The sequence below is a fragment of the Trichosurus vulpecula genome, chromosome 3 (assembly GCF_011100635.1).
Source record: "Trichosurus vulpecula isolate mTriVul1 chromosome 3, mTriVul1.pri, whole genome shotgun sequence".
NCBI lineage: Eukaryota > Metazoa > Chordata > Mammalia > Diprotodontia > Phalangeridae > Trichosurus > Trichosurus vulpecula.
This window is the reverse complement of record NC_050575.1, coordinates 127,196,856-127,218,345: the sequence shown is the minus strand read 5'-3', so window position 1 is coordinate 127,218,345 and position 21,490 is coordinate 127,196,856. Positions and strand designations below refer to the sequence as shown.

General features: G+C 42.3%; 1 protein-coding gene across 4 annotated transcripts in view; it reads left to right on the top strand.

The window, feature by feature from the left end:
* Window positions 1-21,490, top strand: part of DENND1A (DENN domain containing 1A) — a 697,281-nt gene that overhangs the window by 644,380 nt on the left and 31,411 nt on the right. For 2 of the 4 annotated variants that reach the window (XM_036750169.1, XM_036750167.1), the window contains exons 20-21: window positions 2,213-2,272; window positions 14,422-14,510. In XM_036750169.1, coding sequence (XP_036606064.1) covers window positions 2,213-2,272; window positions 14,422-14,510 — 149 coding nt within the window. The remainder of the gene's footprint in view (window positions 1-2,212; window positions 2,273-14,421; window positions 14,511-21,490) is intronic. The other 2 variants (XM_036750170.1, XM_036750168.1) reach the window with 1 other exon arrangement.

The following is a 21,490-nucleotide window of genomic DNA, read 5'->3' as shown; positions in this document are numbered from 1 at the left end:
GGACCGACAGAGAGTACCTTGATTTGAATTCTGACTCTGTCACCAGCTTGCTATGTGATGTTTGACAACTCATGTCATATCCCTGGGCTTCAATTTCCTTCTCTGTAAATAGAGGAAGATGATCTAGGTCATCTCTAGGCTTCTTTCTAGATCTCACATTCCATGTTCTAAGGCCCCTTCCAGCTTTGAAATGCTAGATTTTATGATGGCCGAAAAAGTGGGAGAGCTGAGCTTCCCCAGACCCTTTAAGTCATGCAATATTGTCTAATTGACAGTGAAAGGAGATTAACAGTAAAGAGTTCAGTGATTTCTTCCAAGATGCTCAGTGTCTCAGATTCCTGTCGATTGATTCCTAGCCTGGTTGCATCATAACAAAGGATCCCTTAAATACCAATAAGGTACATTAAAAACACTGTTTGACTAAATGAAGCTACAACACTGCCAACTAGTATTCTGAAGGCTCAGTAACATTAACTGGATCTGTGTACAATACGAACAGCTCAATAGGACCTAGTTATATTCCCATAGAAATATATGCCAAGCCAAGTCTACTGATCACAGTATGATTTAAAAGTACTTCTAATTAGCTCCCATCAAGCTAGTTAGTAAAATTGTCCACAGCCTTGGACACTTACTAGCCATGTGACCCCAGGCAAGTCACTCAACTTTTGTCTCAGTTTCCTCAATTGTAAAATGTAGATAATAACAATACCCACCTCACAGAGCTATTGTGAGGATCAAATGAAATAATATTTGTAGAATTCTTAGCACAGTGCCTGGCACCTGAGAGGTGTTCCATAAATGTTTGCTCCCTTGCTCCCTCCCTTTCATCTTTTTCAGTAAAGTTCAGACAGAAATGGCTCTGGTTCCAATTGTCATTCTATTATTATTTTATATGCTTTTATTCTTTTATAGTTAGTGCTCTATGAACTGTTAAATAAGTGGATAAAATAACTGCTTTTTATAGTTTACAAAATGTTAGAATAGAAGCTTATCTTCTGTAAACATCCTGAAAACTTATTCAGGACAGCTACAGTAGCAAATAGGAAAATGCTTGGGTGGCTGCCTCCTCCCGTTGAGCTCCTATGCTACGTCTCTATTTTTTTTAAGGTTTTTATGTCATGTAGTTCAGTATGAATATTTAGCATGGTGACATCTATTGAAAATATTCTAATTTTATACGGAGCAGTGTTTTATGTAGGTGAGAATATCCCAGAACCAGTACAGTTTATTAGTTGTTTTTCAGGATGTTTTAAGGTCTGTATTCATGGTATGTGAATTGGTCATCTGTCCCTCCATGAAAGATAAGCAAGCTTCTGGTATGTAATTCTAGCTAAGTGTCTTACAAGCTATTCAAAAAGTGCTAAATATTTACAGCCTGAAATGACATGCCGGGGCTGCTAGGTGGCGCAGTAAGTAGAGCACCAGCCCTGGTGTCAGGAGGACCTGAGTTCAAATGTGGCCTGAGACACTTGACACACTCACTAGCTGTGTGACCTTGGGCAAGTCACTTAACCCCAATTGCCCTGCCTTCCCCCCTCCAAAAAAAAAAAAAAGAAATGCCACGTCACACAGTTTCTACCGTTTCTTTGCATAATCTACATTGATCTCTAATTCCAGGCTCCTTAGAAATAACCCTTTTGTGATGTTTGGTGCTGACAACTTGCACCTAGACTGCTGTCATGAACCTCTCCATTTGCATAAACATGTCATCGTCGTCGTCCTCATCGTTGTTATGGTTGTTGCTATTGTGGCTGCTTCTCTGAGTTTCCATTCCCAAGGCAAACTGCTTGCAGGAGTTGTGTGGTATGGAAAGGATGCCAGACTTGAGAGTCAGCAGGCCTTCCCCCTGCTGGCCCCTGGGTCTTTGGGCAAATCATTTTATTTCTTGGAGTCTCAGGTTCCCTATCTATGAAATGGGAGTAATCATCTTTGCCCTGCCTGCCTGTCAGGGCCGTTGGGAGAGATTAAGGATATAAAGCGTGTTACAGCCATATAAAAATGAGTAGTCTGTGATAATCATGAGTGATAATCATTCTACCCATTTTCAGGTAGTCCTGGGAGAGATGCATTGCTTGGCCCTGTCAGTTTCCGTAGGAAAAGCTGAATGCCTTGTATAAATTTGCCCAGCCTAATCTTTTTTCCCTGGGCTGAACATAAAGAGAATTGAATGCTCTTGGTGTGTACTGATGGTTTCAGTTTCCACTTCCAGCCTCAAAGACCTTGTCCTCCTCGGCCTCCTCCTCCAAAGATACACCGCTGGGCACAGCCCGTGAGTAGCTGGCAGTTTTGCCCCCCCCCTCGCCCCTGCTTAACACCGCCTGAACCGCACTCTTTAACAGCATTCATTACTAAGCCTGGGCAGTTTGGATTTGCCAGTCAGTTCCCTCCTTCTCCGTGTGGCACAACCTAAAACTTGCATTTCGGTTCTCTCCTCTCTTTCTCTTTTTCTTGACAAGCGATGAGAAGGTGGCTGGGCTGCTGTGTGTGCTGTGTTTTCTTGGCATGGGTTTTCTTTTGATCAGATCCTGGGAGTGGTGTAGTGGGAAGAACCCTGGATGTGCAGTGGGAGGGACAATCCCACTTCTGACCCTCAGTAGACATGTAGGCCTGGGCAAGGCATTGGACTTCCCTGACTCTCCGTATCCTCCTCTATAAAATGAATGGGTTGGTAAGAGAGTAGTATGGTATAATAAAAGAGCACCAGATTTGGAGTCAAAAGACCTAGGTTAATATCTCAGCTCTACCCACTTACTTGCCTTATAACCTTGAACAAGTCACTTTCCCTCTGTGGTCCTCAGTTTCCTACTTTGTAAAATTAATAATGGGGCAAAAAGTTGGACTAGATGGTCTCAAAGGTTTCCATTTGCAATTCATGGATTCCCTGACTAAATGTTCTCTCAGATCCCTTACAGCTTTAAATTGGGACAACATGGGATAGCAGAAAGAGAGCTCGACTGGGAGTCAGATACCTGGGTCCAGCTTCCAATGTACAATTCAAATTCTGTGCCTGAGTTTCCTTGACTGTAAAATAGGGATAGCAACCCCTAACTCCCTACAGCATGGACTGCTCTGAAGAAAGTGCCTTGTAAACTTTAGAGTGCTAGACAAGTAAGTGCTGTCATCATTATTAAATCCTATGATGTTTTAGCCTATGAGCTTTAAAGCCATATATGAAAAGACTTACTTTTACAAAGGAAGCAAGAGTCTGGCAGCAGAGTCCACAATTTCTCCAGATACTAATTTGGAAATACATTCGATGCCTTCTGTTTTGTGGGAAGTAAGCTACATCCAGAGACTATCAAGCCTGCCCAAGTGGAGGCAGACGTTTCTTTGCCTTTAGGAGCAATGCAGAAGTAGAATGAGCTTCATTTAAAATGCAAGACAAGGAGCCGGGACCTGTTATAAGAGTGATCTGGGATGAATGTGGGGCAATAAGTTAGTTGTAGGGGAGGAAACCATTCATTGTGACCTACATTAATAACCTATATCTGATTGCTCACTGTCTCAGGGAGGGATATATTTTGGAACTCAAAACTTTAAAAAATGTTTAAAAATTTGTTTTAACATATAATTGGGGAAACTAAAATATTATATATATACATATATATTTTAAAATTATGATGTACATTAGTCATTAGAATGTTAGCTAGACCCAGAGAACAGAGTTGGAAAAGGTCTTAGAACACAAAATGGTATATCTGAAGAGGATTTTGGACTATGGAATGCTAAAACATAGAACACAGAATGTCAAAACAGAATCTTAAACCCCTCCTTGGAGATCATCTAATCCAGTCCTTTCCCATTGAATGGGTGTGTGTGTGTGTGTGTGTGTGTGTGTGCGCGCGCATATGTGAATTGATTGCTAGCTTCCTAGTGATTAAAAATTTCCAAATCCAGACTCTAGAATTTGTGAAAGCTGTGAAGACTGTGGTATGTGAGGGGATCTGGTTCATTAGCATTGCCTCATTTTTAATCGTTGGTGCATGTCAGTCTGGCTCTTTAACCTTCCCCTTTTCCAGTTTGGGTGTTCCATTATCCGTGATGCAGATGTCAGTTTCCTTTCTGTTCATAGTGTATGTTTGTGTGAATATGCACGGTTTTATCATGATTGTACTATGTGGGGTGATGCTGGGTTTAATATGATGGAATTATAGATTACGTTCAACTAACTGGACACTAATCAGCTTTGGAAAATACATTGAATTGTGCATCAAAGTGCTTGGGTTTGTAGCTTGTGTCTGGTGCTTACTAGCTGGGTGACCTTAGACAAATCAATTCACTTATCCTGAAATCAGTTTCCTTAGCTGTAAAATAAGGTTTGACTAAATTATTCTAAAATACTTTTTCCATTCTAAATCCAAGAAACTGGTGCCACCATTTAACGTAATGTGGTGCAACAAAGAGCCGGTTTTAGAGATAGCAAAAACCTAGCAGATTGGCTTATCCAGTTATTTCATTTTACAGATGAGAAAATTGAGGGCCCTGTAAGGTTAAGTGACTTGCCTAGGGTCATACAACTGGTCAAATAGCAGAGCTGGAATTCAAACCCAGGTACCCGAACTCCAAATTCAGTGTTCTGAAACTTGGATTCAAATCCTGGCTCTGACACTTCTAGCTCTGTAACATTGGAAATTCATTTAACTCCCATCCACCTCAGTTTCCTCTTCTGTAAGATCAGAATAACAATTATCTTGTACTCCCTACTTCACAGGATTGTTGTGAGGGAAGTCTTTTGTAGATCTTAAGCATTCTATAAATGTTTATTATTATTATTGAAAATAACTTCATAAAGATAGTAACAATAAATCATAATAAACTTAATTCAGAGGACTAAAGGACTAAAGCTTTTGCCAACTTTTGTAAGCCACAGTTATCCAATGAGTGGCCCTTTGGAATTTTACTCATTGAGGTCTTTGTTAGTATAATCCCTTTAATAATCCTGGAGGTATGGAGGAGGGGCAGGGAGGCATCTCTGGGCAATGCGATGCAGTTGTTTCCATTTGAATCAAAGCAAATCTTGCTAGCTCTATTTAATCTTTCAGCTGCAGTACATTACAGCTGTTGGTATGATCTGTTCATGTCAACTGTTTCTGCTCCCTGTGTGATTGATAACAGGTTAGGAGAGTAAACATTGCCGTAAGAAAAGCACCAGTTGTATTTCAGCTGTCTACATTAAAGTGCTAGTGGAACAGTGGATTCTACAGGAGCAAACCGAGATGATTAGAACACACTTCTGATGCCACAATGTGCTTATGTTTATGTGAACCTTATTCGGAATTTATTTGTTCTGTCATTTCTCTCCCATCCCACACCCTTTCATCCCCCTGGGTTGTGTAGGCTGTACTTGATGGTGTGACCTTGGGGAAGTCACTTTCTGGACTTTTCTCATCTTTAAAACAAAGAGGATGGACTAGGTGATCTCTTCAGGCTGCTTGTAGTTCTAACAGTGGGACAGTGGCCAAAGTTGGAAGAAGCAAGAGATGTGTGTGTAACTTGGGTCCCCAAAGCTCCCAGAATGGAGTCAGTCACCCTAAGAACCCTCACTCTTTGTGACTTAAATGGAAGAGTAAATTTATGAGAGTCTTGGTAGTAGAAGCCCTCGGGGTTGCAGACAGGGCTGCACATCCTCCTTTGTCAAAGCTGCCACATCCATAGCTGCTGTTGTATAAATGAGATAGCAAGAGATGGGGACCCATAAGAACCTTAGAGCTGGAGGGAACCTTTGTAATCATTATGGCCACCCCCCCTCATTTTACAGATGAGGAAACTGAGGCTACAGAAGGAAAATGCTTTGGTATAGTGACAGAGCTGGGAACTGAGCCCAGGTCTCCCAACCCAATATTATTTACACAAGACCATGTCATCTTCCCTCCTTGAACTTGTGGAGGCTTTGCTTTCACCAAATATTGAGGATGCAAGTTTTGCCCAGCAAGGCTCATTATATAACAAGCCCCTTTGGTAGGAGGGGCTGGATCCACAGCCTGGGGGGTGGGGGTGGGGGCGCAGCTTTGTACCAAGTCACCTATGGCTGGAGTTCAAATGTTACCAGGATATTTGGGTTTTCTTTATTTAAAAAAGAAGAAGAAGAAGAAAGCATTGAAAATGTCATCTGTACTAAAGGCTAGTGGGGGTTGGGGGGAGGGGGGAGTGGAGGGGGAAGGCTGACTCTCTCCTGACTGCATGTGAAGCTCTTTATAAGCTTCGTATTTATTATTTCTCTCCCCCTCTCTCCCCATTAAAATCAAATGTACTCGGCGCTTTTGTATTCAATACACATTTAACCCTGCCGACTTAGATTTCTCAGGTTTTAAATCCAGTGGGGAATTGGCTAGTTTCCCAACTTTCCCCTGAAGTCCCCCTTGAACAGGGCTCTAAATCCTTCTTAGCATTTTCTCCCCTGACACTGCTGGTCTCATAACACTGGTGGGGCCATACGTGTGTGTGTGTGTGTGTGTGTGTGTGTGTGTGTGTGTGTTTTCCCCCAACCCCCCCCCCCAAAAAAAGAAAGCATAACCAGAAAGGTGAAAGTGTTCACAGCATGCTGACAAGCCAGCTTTGCGCATCATAGTCCTATTGCAGCTTAATTAAACACTTTTCCTCTGTATGTATCTCCCTCTGTGTCTGTCTCTCTCCCACTCGCCTCTCTCCATTCTCTGCCCCTTCATTTCTCTATCCCTTCCCCTTGTCCACTGCCTCCTTTTTCCTCAGTGCCTTTTTTCTCTTTCTTCCCCTTTGTGCCCCTCTCTCCATTTCATCTTCATCTCTCCTTCCTTTCCTCTCCCTTTCTATCCCCTCCCACTTCCCCCTTCCACTCTGTGTGTCTCTTCCCTTCCTATCCCTGGTTATCTCTTCTCCTCCCCTTCTCTCTTCCCCTTTCTTCTCTCTCCCTCCCTCTCTCTTCCTCCACCACTCTATCCTCCTTTTCTTTCTTTCTCTCCCCTCCCCTCCACCCTTTCTCTGCCCATCTTTCCCCCTCCTTCGTCTCCCTCTCCTCGGCTTCCCCCCTTCTCCCTCTCTCTGTCCCTCTCTGTCCCCCTCGCCTCTCCCCCTCTCTGTCTGTTTTATCATCCCTAATGAAGCAGTCTCCTCCATCGATCCTGCTGATTGCCAGCCCCATTCCTTTTGTTTGTTGGCACTGAGCCATTCAGCTGCACTCTGACAGCTCAGCTCGTCTAATTAGCTCTGTTGTTCTTTTCCCCATGTTTCACCACGTTGCAAGTTCAGTCGAAGTTGCCACAAACTTAATCCTTCCATTCTAGCTCTAAGTTCACATTCTTAAGCTGCCTTTATTGTAGAGAGGAACAGCCTTGTGTGAGGACTGATCCCCCAGACCTTCACATCTGACCTTTCCTGCAGCCTCCCCACTCCCATCGCCTCCAGGAGCAGCTGCAGGCAGCCTCGCCCCTAGGAGCTTCTCCATCATCCTGGCCCTCTGCTCATCCTTTGAAATAATAACAGCATATCCCATTTCTACAGCACTTTGCTCACCACAACAGAGATTAATAATAATAGTTCCTATCTCTGTAGTGCTTTACCATGTACAGGGAGTTTTTCTCACCACAGACATGTGAGAGAGTGCAAGGAAGATAATCCCTATTAGCAATGTGGTACAGTGGAAAGAATGCTGAATTTAGAGCTCAGAAACCTAGTTTTGAATTCCAGCTCTGACACATATTAGGTGTGTGACCCTGGTCATTCAGTCAGTTAACTTCTGGACAGAAGTCAGTTAACTTCTCTGAACCTCAGCTTCTTCTATACAGTGGGAATAATTATATTTATATTACCCACCTCACAGGGTAATTATGAATAAAGTACTTTAAACCACTATAGAAAGGTGAATGGTTATCCTTGTTATGTATAGGTGGAGAAAGCAAGGCTCAAAGAGGTTTGATGATAACAGTAATCGGATTGCTATCGCACTTAGTGCTTTCCTCACAGCAACCCTGGTAGCAAGTGTGACAAGGCCACAGAATAAGGATTATTATCCCCATTTTGTAGATAAGGAACCTGAGAAAGCATTAACACAGCCCAACTCTAAAGCAAGTCAGTAGAAAGGTCACAATTTAAATCTACACCGCACTAACTCCAAACCCATTGCTTTTTCCATCACATTCCCAGAGTGTGATAATCCCTGTGTCATTTTCTAGACTTAGGTATACATATTGACAAGGATTTAATAGGATTCAGCCACCATCTGGGCTGGGAGGGTTTAGACACAGGTATTAGAATGTACCTGAGCACGTGGGAAAACCATCAATTCCAGGTTCACTTTTAGTATTGGTTGTTTTTCCTTTTATTGGGGGGGTGGGCAGAGAAGGGATGTCGATATCCCCATAATTGTTTGCTTTCCTTTTTCAGCCATCATAGTACGGTAGAAAGAGCCCTAAAGTTTACAACAAGCCAAAGTTGGTGAGAAAATACAAGAATAATAAAAGCTTTTGGGCTTGGGGCAGAGCAGCGGTGGTTTTGTGTTGGTTGGTTGGTCAGGCTTTTTTTTTTTTTTCAGTAGTTGCATTTGGGAGAAAAGGAGGATCAAAAAAGGAGTGAAACAGTGTGACTAAGATTCTGTTAACAAAGCATGGAGAGAAGGCAGAACCACTCAACTCTTATTTTACTTCTGTTTCTTTGCCAAAGAAAATGATCCTAGGACTGGAAAGGATAGAACAAATATAGCTAATAGGCAGTTGAAATGGAACATAAATAAGAAAGTGCCAGCCTGCCCTTAGTGAGTTAAGGTTACCAGGAATGGGTGAAAGAACTGGTGGAAGCAATTGCTAACCACTCTAAAGGACCTTCAGGTGACTGAGGAGAATGGGAAAGGTGTCCCAGGACTGAGGAAGAGCAAATGTCCTGCTTCTCAAAAAATGAGAAGAGAGTCATTAGTAATCCAGCAGTTCCTTGTCTTTTTTGTATCATGGACCCTTTTAGCAGGAGGGTGAAACCTGTGGGCCCCTTTTCAGACTAATGTTTTGAACGTATAACATAAAATATGTATGAAAGAAGCCAATTATATTAACATATGGTCATCAAAAAATTTTTTTTTTAAATTCATGGACCCAGACTAAGAACCCCTTGCTAAACTGTAGTCCAGTCAGATTAACTTTGTTTCCTGGAAAAATTCTAAATGGATTTTTAAAGGTACGGTCAATGAACATCTAGAAAAGGAGATGTGATTCCAAAGAACCAGCATGGCTTAATCCAGCACAGGCCATGTGAAGCTAACATCATTTTCTTTTTTTAACAAGATTACTAGGATTAGAAGATCAGGGGAACATTGCAAATATAGTTGACTTGGTGTTTAGTAAAGTGTTTAACAAAATCTATCACACTGATGTTATGGACAATATGGAGATGTGTGGGCTAAGTGATCATCTGGGTAGGTGAATTCATAAGTAGCTGAATGGCTGAGCCTAAAGAGTAGACATTAGTGGCTCAATGTCAGCTTGGAAGGACATGTGTAATATATCAGGGATGTGTGCTGTGATTATCAAATTTTCAGATGAGCCAAAGCTAGGAGGCATAGCTAGAATGCTGGAATGAATCTGATAAGATGAATTTAACTCTTATAATTGGGTTAAAAAACTAACTTCATAAGTATAAAATGAGGGAAGTGTCAGTAGATAGCACTTTGTCTGAAAAGAGATTGGGAGATTTAAGTGACCTTGTAAGCTTAATATTAGTTAGCAGGTTGAAAACGGAAGCTTAAAAAGTTACCATGACTTAAGCTGCATTGGGAGGCAGTGTGGCCAAGTGTAGGGAGATGGTCATGTTTCTGGGCACAAGACTTCTACTCAGAGTACATCAGGATCATTATATTGCATTCTGGGAGCCCATGTTAGGAAGGACATGAATAAGTTGGAGCATATCCATAAGGGCAGCCAGGATGGTGAAGGCCTATGTGGTCACACCACAGGAATGGCCTATGAATGTTAGCCAGGAGAAGACCTGTTGGAAGGAAATTATAGTTCTCTTGAACAATTCAAAGTACTGCCATGGAGAAGAAGAATCTGATTTATTCTGTTTGGCCCAGGGCAGCAGAACCAGAAGCAATGAATGAATGGAAGTTGCAGAGAGAGAAATGGAAGCTTAGGAAAAAGAAAAACTTCCCAACCATTCAGTCTACCCAGAAGTAGAATGGGTTACTTCTAGAGGTCTTCAGGCATGGACTGGATGACTGCTTGTCATGAAAATTATAGAGTGAATTCTCGTTCAGGTCAGAATGGAGCTGGGCAACCTCCGATGTCCCATCCGGTTTGAAGATGTGGGGAATTCTCTTACCTGTGCCAGATTCCTGTTTCTGCCATTTGCTTACTGTATGACCCTGGACAAGGCATAGCATTTCTCTGACCCCCAGCTTCTCACATCAGTAAAACAGGAGTAATAATGTTTGTTCTGTCTTTCTCCCAAGGGTGATTGTATAGAAAGTTCTTTGTAGGACTTCAAAAAATTTATTATTGACCTCCCTGAGTCTCAGTTTCTTCATGCCTACAATGGTAAAATAATCATTGCCTTGCTACTGTATAGGGTTGGGGGATTTTAGATATTATATTAGGGGTATGTGTGTGTGTATAAAATGAGGTACGTATGTGTGTGTATATATATATATATATACATATATACATATATGGTACGTGCATGTTATGTATGTGTGTAGATATATATTCTATATTAGGTGTGTATAAAGCATATTCTATCTAAATTTCAACTGTTATTAACATTACTGGTCTAAAAATGTTTCTCCTTCCCTTCTTTGCACAACCGAGGGACTATGAGTATGGAGCACTGTATATATAGCAAGCACTGTATATATACTCTTAAGCTTATACTGTCAGACTTGGCTAATGTGTTAGTTCTGCCAAATTCCTTTTTCTCCTGTCTTTCTTTTTTATTCAACTTTGCAAGGAGTGGCTTGCAAAGCAGGGGAGGAAAGAGATATATCTGAAATGAATATGATCCCAAAACAAGTCAGTAATTTTTTTTTCCATAACAAAGTTTCAATAGTTAGAGAGAGAAAGAAAGAGACAGAGACAATTTTTAATTTGGAAATTATAACCATTTTGGCCAGAGAGAAAATGTGTAGCTCTACAACCCTTATAATAACTCATTTCTGTGGTGTTTTAAATTTTACAAAGCCCTTTCCTCTCAGCCACCCTGTGAGGTAGGTAGTGCAAGGATTATTCCCATTGAACAGATGGTAAACTTGAGGCTCCAGGAAGTTCTCATAAATAATAACCAACAGAGCTTGGACTGGAAGCAAAGTCTCCTGACTTCACAGCCACCACCATGTTCACTATGCCATACTACCTGTCTTCCTTAATCATAATATTAAGAGACAATTGTTTCCAATATAAAGCAGTTTCCTTTTTATCTGAAAATGTGGGTTGCAGATCATTTAGGGCACACAGTGATTTGGAAACTTCACGTTCTTTATGGATTCCTGGTGAGTTATAGGGAGATTCTTTCTGGAGGGCAGCTGTTTCAGAAACAGTCAGCAAAATCTTCCTCCTTGCTGAAGACCAATGACCGGCATTGGGAGATGAGATTGACACTTGGACATTTTCATTTCTGATGTTCCTCTTCCTCCCCTCGAACATCTTCCCCTGGAGCTTAACTAGACACAACACTGCCCTGTACTTCCAAAGGACATGGAGACAGGAAGCTTGTTTATGTATCCCTGTTAGTTCATTCACTAGCTCTGTGACGCAGTTCATCTCTCTGAGCCTCAGTTTCCCCATATGAAAAATTGAGATAGTAATCTTTGTACTGCTTCATGGTGCAGTTATAAGAAAAACAAAATGATTTTGTAAGCCTTAAAGAAATGAGCATTATTATTATCGCCCCAAACACGAGCTTTTTTTTTTTTGGCAAGTGACTACCTACATCTCTGGCTATTGAATTTCTTTTCTTTCTTCAAAGACCAGCTCAAATGCAGCCTCTTCCATGAAACCCTCCCTGATCACCCCACCCCAAATTGATTCCTCATTTCCCAATTCCTCTGACTTCTTCAGTCAATCAGCCATGAAGCATTTATTGTGTTACTATGCACCAAGCATTGTGCTAGGTGCTGAAGATAGATAAAAGGGAAACAGTCTCTGCCCTCAAGGAGCTTATATTTAATCAGAGGAAACAACATGGACACTCAAGTCAATAAAAAATACATCCACAAAGTAAATACAAAGTAGTTTGGGGGAAGAGAGAAGCACTGGCAGCTGGTGGGAGGAGATCCGGAAAGGCCTGGTGCAGGAAGATGTCAGGAGCTCACTTTGGAAGAAAGCTAAAGATTCTGAGAGCCTTGGGGGAAGAAGGGGTACACCACAGCTATGTGGGCAGCCTGTGCAGACACATGGGGTGAGAGAGACAGTAGCCAGGCCAGTTTAGTTGGAATAAGGAATGCATCAAGGAGGAAGTAATGTATACCTTCATAAATCTGAAAAGAGAAGCTGGAGTCAGTTTGGGAAGAGCTGTACCTTCTTGTCACATTCTACACCATATCAGAGTTATTTGTTATTTGTATCTGTGTCTCAGCTCCCTCACCACTAGGTTGGAAGCTTTCTAAGAGTTGGGACTGGGTCTTTTTTTCATCTTTCTATACCCAGCACTGAGCACGATGCTCTACAGAGAGAAGGCATTTTTAAAATGTTGGTTAAATTGAACCACAGGACCCTTTCCCTTGGGCTGTCTTTGTCCATTGAGTGTGGAATAAGCAGACCATTTTCTAAAAAAAAAACAAAAACCAAACAAAAAAAAGCTGACCATTTTCTGCATGGGAAGTTTTGCATGGGGAGACATCATGAGCTTACCCACAGCATACCGAGTGCAGGCCTATAATAACCCTCTCCCCAAATCTATACTCAGTTTTGGTGGGTTTGTCGAAGACCTGCCAGAGCTTCTGCTCCACATGGCCTTCAGGGCCCAGGATGACCACCTCACCACAGAGAGATATTGGAGGAAGCCTTACACAGTCTTTGTTTTTCACACATCTCAGTTCAAAGTGATGCTTTTATTCACTGGGAGGAATAGTTTAGTGGCAAGATCCCTGAACTTTAAGCCAGGTCACTTTGAATCCTAGGGCTATTATTTACCATTCCTATGACCTTGGACAGGTGTCTGACCTGAATTTCTGGGCTATTGTCAGGACCAAATGAGATAGTAAATGTAAATGACTTTATAAACCTTTAAAATGCTGTAAACATCTAGCTGGCTCTTTTTCCCCCACTGTTCTCTTTGTCACTTCTGTTGTTGATCTTTTTTACTTTTGAAGGGGGAAGGGAAGCCAGTGTGTATGGTCTCATTAGTATAGGCAATTCCTAATGAACAACCAACTCTCTCTTAAGTCAGCATCTACTCAGGGTTAGGAAAGATGGTGAGAAGCTGAAGAGTACCCACAGAAGGACAGCCAGGATGAGGAAGGGCCCCAAGATCATGACTGATGAGGATTGACTGAAGGAATTGGGGATGCTTAGCCCTAAAAAGATTTAGAGGGAGGAGAATATGATTGTTGTCTTTAAGTATTTGAAGGGCATTCTGGTGGAGGAATGATTTGGCTTCTTCCACTTGGCCTCAGGGGGCAGAACCAGGGCTCCTGGCATCCCATGGCTGTTGTGAGGTTAAAATGAGATAATAGATGGAGAGAACTTTAGAAATCTTAAAAATATATAAATATCTAAGTGGTCCTGGGCTGTGTGGTTCACATTTTTAGGAAGGTACCCTGGGCACTGAATAAAATAACTTGCCAGACTTGAATGCAGGTCTTCCTTCTCCAAGGTCAGTCCTCTTTGCACCATGTGTTGCTGCCTGTGCGCCTGATTGCTTGTTGAGGATGGTATCACAGGCCACATAGGAGTTTTGTACAAGCCACACCTGAGTAAAGGTCTAACCTGTATTTGGACAACCCTAGGAAATTCCTCTTTAGTTTCTCAGTGCCTTTGGCCCAGATGCCTGCTTCAAGAGCATTGCTACTGGGAATAGTCTTTAAAAATATCACTTTCAAGGAAAAGTCCCTAGACTCATGGAAAACACTGAATTCCAGTTTACTGTTGGTGAGGCAGAAAGAGGGTTGAGTTTAGCATCAGAGGATCTGAGTTCAGATTCCAGCTCTGTTACATACTGTGTATGACTTTGAACAAGTCACTACCCCTTGCTGAGACTCAGATTCCTCCTTTCTGAAGTGAAGGAATTGGACTAGATACATCTCTAAGGTCTGTTCCAGCTCTGGATTTTATGGCCTTAAATGATCTAACATCTCTGAAATGGATAGGATCTTGCTGACATGCAGTTGATGTGAGACGCTTGCCTTTTATTCATTGGCAGGTGAGCCATTTCAGATCTTGAGAGAGCTGTTGTCAAACTGCACGTCTTCCTTTCCAGTGTCCCGACTCACTCCTTGCTCTGGCTATTTTCTCCTCCTCTGCATCTTAGGTCCGCCCCCCAAGACCTCAAGTTGTCAAGCGACCAAAGAGTAATGTCACCATGGAAGGACGAAGAACTTCGGTGTCAAGCCCTGACCAGTGAGTATGAAACACGTTATTGCCGTCACCCTGCAGAGGCCGACACTTCTTCCTGTGGAGCACATAAATTCCCTTTCCCCCACTGTGTCCCACCCCGCTAGCTTCCCAGTGAGGCCAGGCTGGGTGTTTTGCAGAAAGGTCACTCTGGGAGCAGAGTTTAATCTCAGAAGTCTCCTACTAGTTCAAGGTATTGTGTGGGCAGAATGTCTAGAGACAAGAGCCCCTGGCAGAGATTGTCTCTATATGACACCCGGGCCCAAGTCTTTTGAGTTGTAAGACTCAAAAGACACTTAGAAGGAAATTCATTAAGTGTGAATCAGTTTCCACACCGTCGTCTTGGCAATGCAGAGCAATAGAACTGGGTTCTTCCATCCGTGACCATAAACATTTCCCAAACCAAGGAAGGGCCACAGAAAACCTGCCTAGATTGCAATGAAGATTCATATATTTCTGTAGCTCTTTAAAGTTTGTAAAGTATTTTCTTCACAACAAACCTGTGAAATAGGTAATATACATATTCTCCCACTCTTACAGACGAGGAAACTAAAGTTAAGAGAAAAGAAGTAAGCTTACACTTACTGGATTTTGAGTGGTAAGGGACCTTAGAAATTATATATTCCAAGACCAACATTTTTACAGATGAGGGAACTGACACCGAGTGAGGGGGAATGGTACAAGATCATATAGTTAGTGTCTGAGCTGGAGTTTGAGCCCAGGGCTTCAGATACTCTCTAGCATCTGTGGGCACTAAGGACTTGCCAAGAAAGTCCTGGAGTCCACCTCAAGTTTGCCCTGCCTTCAGAGACTTAAGGTTTGCTTGGGACCCCCAGAACTTGAGTAACTTGCACAGAATCACTTAACTGGTGTGTGTCAGGCCAGACCTGACCCCAGAGTCAGAATACCATGCTGACTAAGACTAATGAATATTAGCCATAAAATGGCAGCTCTTCACTTATTCATTTATTTCTCTCTCTGAGCCTCCTGGCCCTTCTCTATAGAAGGGGGCCATCCTTCTTGTACTCCCTGCTGTGCAGGACCATTGTGGGTAGGAGAGGCCTCTGGAAACCAGAGCATATTATAAAAACAGGGGCTATGGTAGAACCCAGGCTGCAACTTGTGCTTCAACCCTGTAAAGTGGTAAAACTGCAATTACCACAAGCCACCTTCCATAACGACAGGTTTCAGGCCTCCAGGTAGGCCAGGAAGTTGTCGCCAGGAAAGAATTCCTAGGTTGGCAGGATTTAGAGCTATTAGGACTGAAAAAGATCTCAGAAACCGACTAATCCAAAGCACTCATTTTAAAGATGAGGAAACTGAGGCACCCCCTCCCCAGGGAAAAGAACAGAAAAGGGAGGAAGAGACTTGCCTAAAGTCACAGATATAGTAAATATGAGAGTCAGGACTAATCCTGGGGCCAGTGCTGTTTCAACTACTTCTGCTCCTGTATTTTAGGGGACATGCCTAATTTGCAAGAAGAGCATTTTCCAGAGTTGTCCATTTGCTTCAACTTTCTCCAGACATACAAGCACTGTAGTGAAGGGGAAATCAAGTGAGGAAGAGGTGAGGGACGGAAGTGTTCAGTTCATAAATTCAGTCCTAAATAACTAGGCCACTTTTTAAAAGCCAGCAGTGGCTTGCAGGCCTTCCAGAGGTGGAACGAGTTTGCCCCCTTGTGGATGAAATTCCTTATCGCCTTAGAGGACCTGAAGCGCCAATGACTTCTTTCTGTGCCTCCTCCGGATGAAATCGTTCTTCCCCTATTCAAGAAACAGTCCTACTGTCCAAGATATATGTATTGATTCCAAATCAAAATCTTCTCACAATCAGCAAACGTAGTTCAAGCACACTGTATTGGGACTCAGAGTTAGCCCAAAAGGATTCTGGGCATTGGAACTGCTGCCTTGAATGGGTCGGATTAGCTGATCTCCTTTTTTTACCCTTTTGCTAATCAAATAAATGCAGAGTTAAGAGATGATCCTTTGGTGAGTCCAAGGCATCATATAGCTATCAATATTTTATAACAATAACCATTTAAACAGTTATTTAAAAATATTCCCTGATTTTTTTGTAGCATATCAATAGCTCTCTCCGCTTGAGTCCCCCATCCTTCTCGATAATATGGGACAACCCTTGGTCCTCAAAAGCTGTACCAGCATAGCACAGGCTCTTATAGGTCTTACTGAGCTAGAAAAGCTTCACACATAGGTCTAAGTAACAGATTCTCTCTGTCATTCCAAGGATAATGCCACTATATGAGGAAATATTGTTTTTTTGACTACAGCAACTCACAATCAGCCATCCACTAAGGCACAGAGTCACCTACATGAACAAAATCATGAATCCTTGACATTTCTTTATAGTTTTTTATATTTTGGTTATAAAATATTTTATGCACGTTACCTCTCTTCTCACAATATTTCTTTGAAGTCAGCTGGTCAGGAATGATTCTGTTTTACAGATGAGGAAGCTAAGGTTAGAATAACTTGCCCAAAGTAGCACCGTTAGTAAGTTGCAAAAATAGGACCCCAGCCAGATCTTCTGACTGCCACGCTGTATGCCAGCCAACATCTTTGCAGAGGTTTCTTAGAACTTGACTTTGTGTCTTTCTGGCAGTGAAATGCCCGAGCAAATCAAACTTGTGAAAGCGTGAGTATTAGCACACTGGCTCATCGGGGAAGTGTCAGCAAAGGCAAGCAAGATTACTAGGGCCATCATAGTCATAAATAAATTTTAAAATCCTACTGTGGATTTAGGATAAAGGATTACATCTTGGCATTTTGCTCTGAGGGATGGGGTGTGTGTGTATATGTGTGTGTGTGTGTGTGTGTGTGTGTGTGTGTGTGTGTGTGTTTTCTCTTTTTTCCTTTTAAATGACTCCAAGAAAAATACCCAGCACGCCCACTCTCCCATAATGCCAGTGACATTTTTAGTGCAGCCCCAGTGTTTTCCTAAGTGTCTCTCTCTGTCACCCTATCCTCCTCCCCCTTGCCTCTCCACATCCAAATGCCACGTACATCATAAACAGCCCTTCCATGTGTTTTTCTCAACTGTCACCAACTTCAACTTGGCAGGACCAACTCCTGCAAACACAGGAAGGATCCAGTGGGGGAAAAATATATTTTAATAAAACAGGCCTGCTATGAAATATTGTTCTAGAAGCAACAACAACAACAATCTGCTTGTATCATGCAGGGAGAATTGAGAACTCGGAATGGCGGGAAACGAAGCCTGATAGGGCCTGGCTGAGGCCAGTTTTGACTTATCCAGGAGAAGAGCAACTAAACCGAACTAAAACTCCCACAGTCATCAAAGGACATCTTCCAGTTGGGAGATTTGGGTGGTAAAATGCAACATGAAATACGTTAACGCCTGTGTGGATCCTCAGTACCGCTGGCTTCATACCTCAATTCTAACTCGCCAGTAACACTTTGAGTAATTAACACTGAGCCAGGAAGGATAAAATAGATTAAGGACACCACTTTGGGTTCCCAGCCTCGAGCAGCAGGATTTTTCCCCCAGATCATAATCAGCATGGGCAGCAGCATGGTGCCAAGGAAACTAAACACTGAGTTTAAAGCCAAAAGGCCAAAAGTACTAGTTATGCTATTTACTAGCTGTATGACCTTGGGCAACTCACTTCATTTCTATGAGGCTTAGATTCCTTGTCTATAAAATGAGAAGTTGGATGGTTCTTCCAACTCTAAATCTCTATAATTGTTTTCCAAAGTCTTTAAAAGTCAAGATCTGTTGAGTCTTTTTTCTTCCTTTTATAGCTAATTAGAAAAAGTGGTCCTTGAATTCCCAGTTGAAATCCCAATTCTGTGATATGTGGTCAGATCCACAAGGAAAAAAAATCTTTTCTAAAAATTCCATTGTTTTTAATAGAAGGAATAGAACATTAGGGTAGACCATTAGAAATAGGGCCCAAGAACAGAGAACATTGGAACACAGAATCTCAGGACTGAGAGGAACCTCAGAAGCTGTCCAGCTCAAGCCCTTCTCAAAGCAGGAATCCTGCTCCAGTGGCCAGGAAAAGTGATGCTTAATTTGGTCTCCTCCAGGGAGAGAGAATTCACTGTCTCCATTCTTTTGGAGGGAAGTACTATCTGTTGGGACATTTTTCCTTGGTTCTGCCTTGGGGCCAATCAGAATAAGTCTAATAATCCCTCCTCCCCATGGCCCCATTTCAGATATTTGAGGACAGTTCCCCCTGTGCCATCCTCCTCCACCCCTCCCTATCCCTCTTGGTTTTTTTCTTCTTCAGATTAAACATTTCCAGTTCATTCAGAAGATCTTCTATTGTCAAAGTCTCTCTTTCTCTCACCATCTCCATCACTTTTCTCTGGATTTGTTCTGACTTGTCACTGACTTTCCTAAAATGTAGTGCCCAGAACTGAATAGTGTACTCCCAATATGGTCTGATTAGAGCAAAGAACATCTGGACTTTCTCTAGATATTGTGCCTCTACTTATGAGCCTAAGAACATATTAGCTTTTTTTACATTTCACTAAAGGAAAATTATTTCACAAAAATCCATTAGAAGATAAAGAGCTACATTTTCAAAGGCCGAGATGTTGTCCATTCATTTTTTAGTCACATCTGACCCATTGAGACCCAATTTGGGGATTTTCTTGGCTAAGATAATGGAGTGGTTTGCCATTTCCTTCTCCAGCTTGTTTTGCAAATGGGGAAACTGAAGTCAAGAAGGTCAAAGGATTTGCCCAGGGTCACACAGCCAGGAAGAGTATGTGGCTGAATTTGAACTCAGGAAGATGAGTCTTCCTGACTCCAGGCCTGGCACTCTATCTACTGCGCCATCTAACTGCCCATAAAGGCTGGGTTACCATGCTCATATTTCATCCACTCCAAAACCCAGTCTTAATCCAGGACCAAGACACGTAGCTTGGTTTGGAAATACCATTGAATTTGCAGCCAGAGGAGCATAGTAAAATTCTGGCTCCAGTGTTTTTGCCTCTGTGACCCAGGACAAGTCATTTAACTCTTGTGGTCCTCACTTTCCTCATCTGTAAAATAAAAGAGTTGGACTAGAAAATCTCTTTGGTCTTTTTCAGCTCTAAACCTATGATCCTGTAATCACATGAATCCTCTGTAGAAGGAAGCATCAATTTGTGGAGTTGAAGGTGAGCCCAAAGGTCTATGGAGTGAAAAGAATAACTGGACCAGGGCAGAAGATCTGAATCTGAGAACCAAATCTGTTCTCAATCCCAACACGTCCTGGTTGTGTGACCATGGGCAAGTCACTTCAGCTCTGTGCTTCACTTTCTTCATCTGTAAAAGGCAGATGATCATCCTTGTACTTCTTCTCTCATGAGAATTATGTGAGGAAAGATCTTCGAAGCCTTAAAACCCTGGAAAATTGCAAAATTATCATCTAATCCACCCTGAATCTACTAAAACATCCCCTTCAAGTGGTGTACTTGAAGACCTTGCCTAGTAGAGTGGAATCAAAGGACCTGGATTCAGATATCAGCTCTGCTATATATGTGTCCTTGTACAAGTCATTTTTCCTCAATCAGTCTTAATTTCTTCCTCTGTCAAATAGACTAGTTGATGTATAAGGTCCCTTCCAGCTTTAAACCCTGTAAAACCTATGAAACTCGTTGCCTCTCCCCTGAGACAGCTCGTTCCATATAATATTCTTTGAATATTCAGTCCCCTCCCAAAGGATTTTAGCCTGTGACCTGTATTGTCCAAGCAAAGGGCTGGTTTGGGGTCGAGGTAGATAGGGAGTATCTGCCAAGATGGCCACAGGGCATCGGCGACATCCATCAGGCCTGTTTATGTCACTGCTCAGCTCTAACCTCAGTAAAGGTGGCCTTGTTAATCCTTATATGGGAACATTTCAGCATGAGACAGGGGCCCTGACCCCGTATCAATTATTTCCAAATGTATTCTTAATGCGCTCCCATCGGACCCTCAGTTCTACTCCACAGAGGCCTATTTAATTTTCTGACTGTCTTAGATACTCAATTAGGAAATGAAGGGTGGGTCATAGCCCCCCATTGCCTCTTGCTCTAGAGGGCAGACGACAACAATAATAATAATTCTCACTTCTGTAGTGCTTTAAGTCGTCCAAAGTACTTTCCTCACAAGCAGCCTGGAAGGCAGGCTTTGTTAGGATCATGCTATCCACATTTCTTAGTTTAGGAAACTGAGGCTCATGGGAGTTAGGTGGCTCATCTGGGGTCATGCAGTTTGCTTGAGCCAGGACTCAAACTTAGATTTCCTCACTCTAAGTCCAGTGCACCTTCCTTGACATGATGTCCTCAGGAACCTCATCATCCCAGAGATTGCATTAACCTTGGTACTCACCCTTAATCGGTATCCTCAGTACTCTCTGCACCTCCGAATGAAAGGCTGGAGGGCAGAACAAAGAGCACCTCTCAAAGACTCCACTTAAAGAGAGCTCTCAGGTTCCCCCTTCATTTCCCATTCAGCTGTACTCCTTTGGACTCCATCCTGCCCATACACCAGATACGCTCGCCTCCACACCTCCAATTTTCAGCTTCCTCCTGTGTGTTGTCTTCCTCCGTTGGATTGTGAACGCGTTCGCCTCAAACCTGCAAACTGGCAAAGATGACAAAAAATGACAGTAGCCAATGTTGGAGAGGTTGTAGTATGATAGGTGCACTAACACATGATTGGTGGAACTATAAAATGGTACAGCCATTATGGAGAGCAACTTGGAATTATGCAGATAATGTCACTAAAATGTCCATACCCTTTGAGCCATATGCCATTACTGGATTATACCCCAAGGAAGCCATGAATAAGAAGAAAGCCCCATGTACACTAAAATATTTATAGTTGCATATTTTGATAGCAAAGCATGGGAAACAAAGTGGATGCCCATCTTTTGGGAAATGGCTAAACAAATTGTGGTACATGAATGTGATATAATATTACTTTGCTTTAAAAAATGATGTATGCGATTAACACAAAGACACATGGAAAGGTCT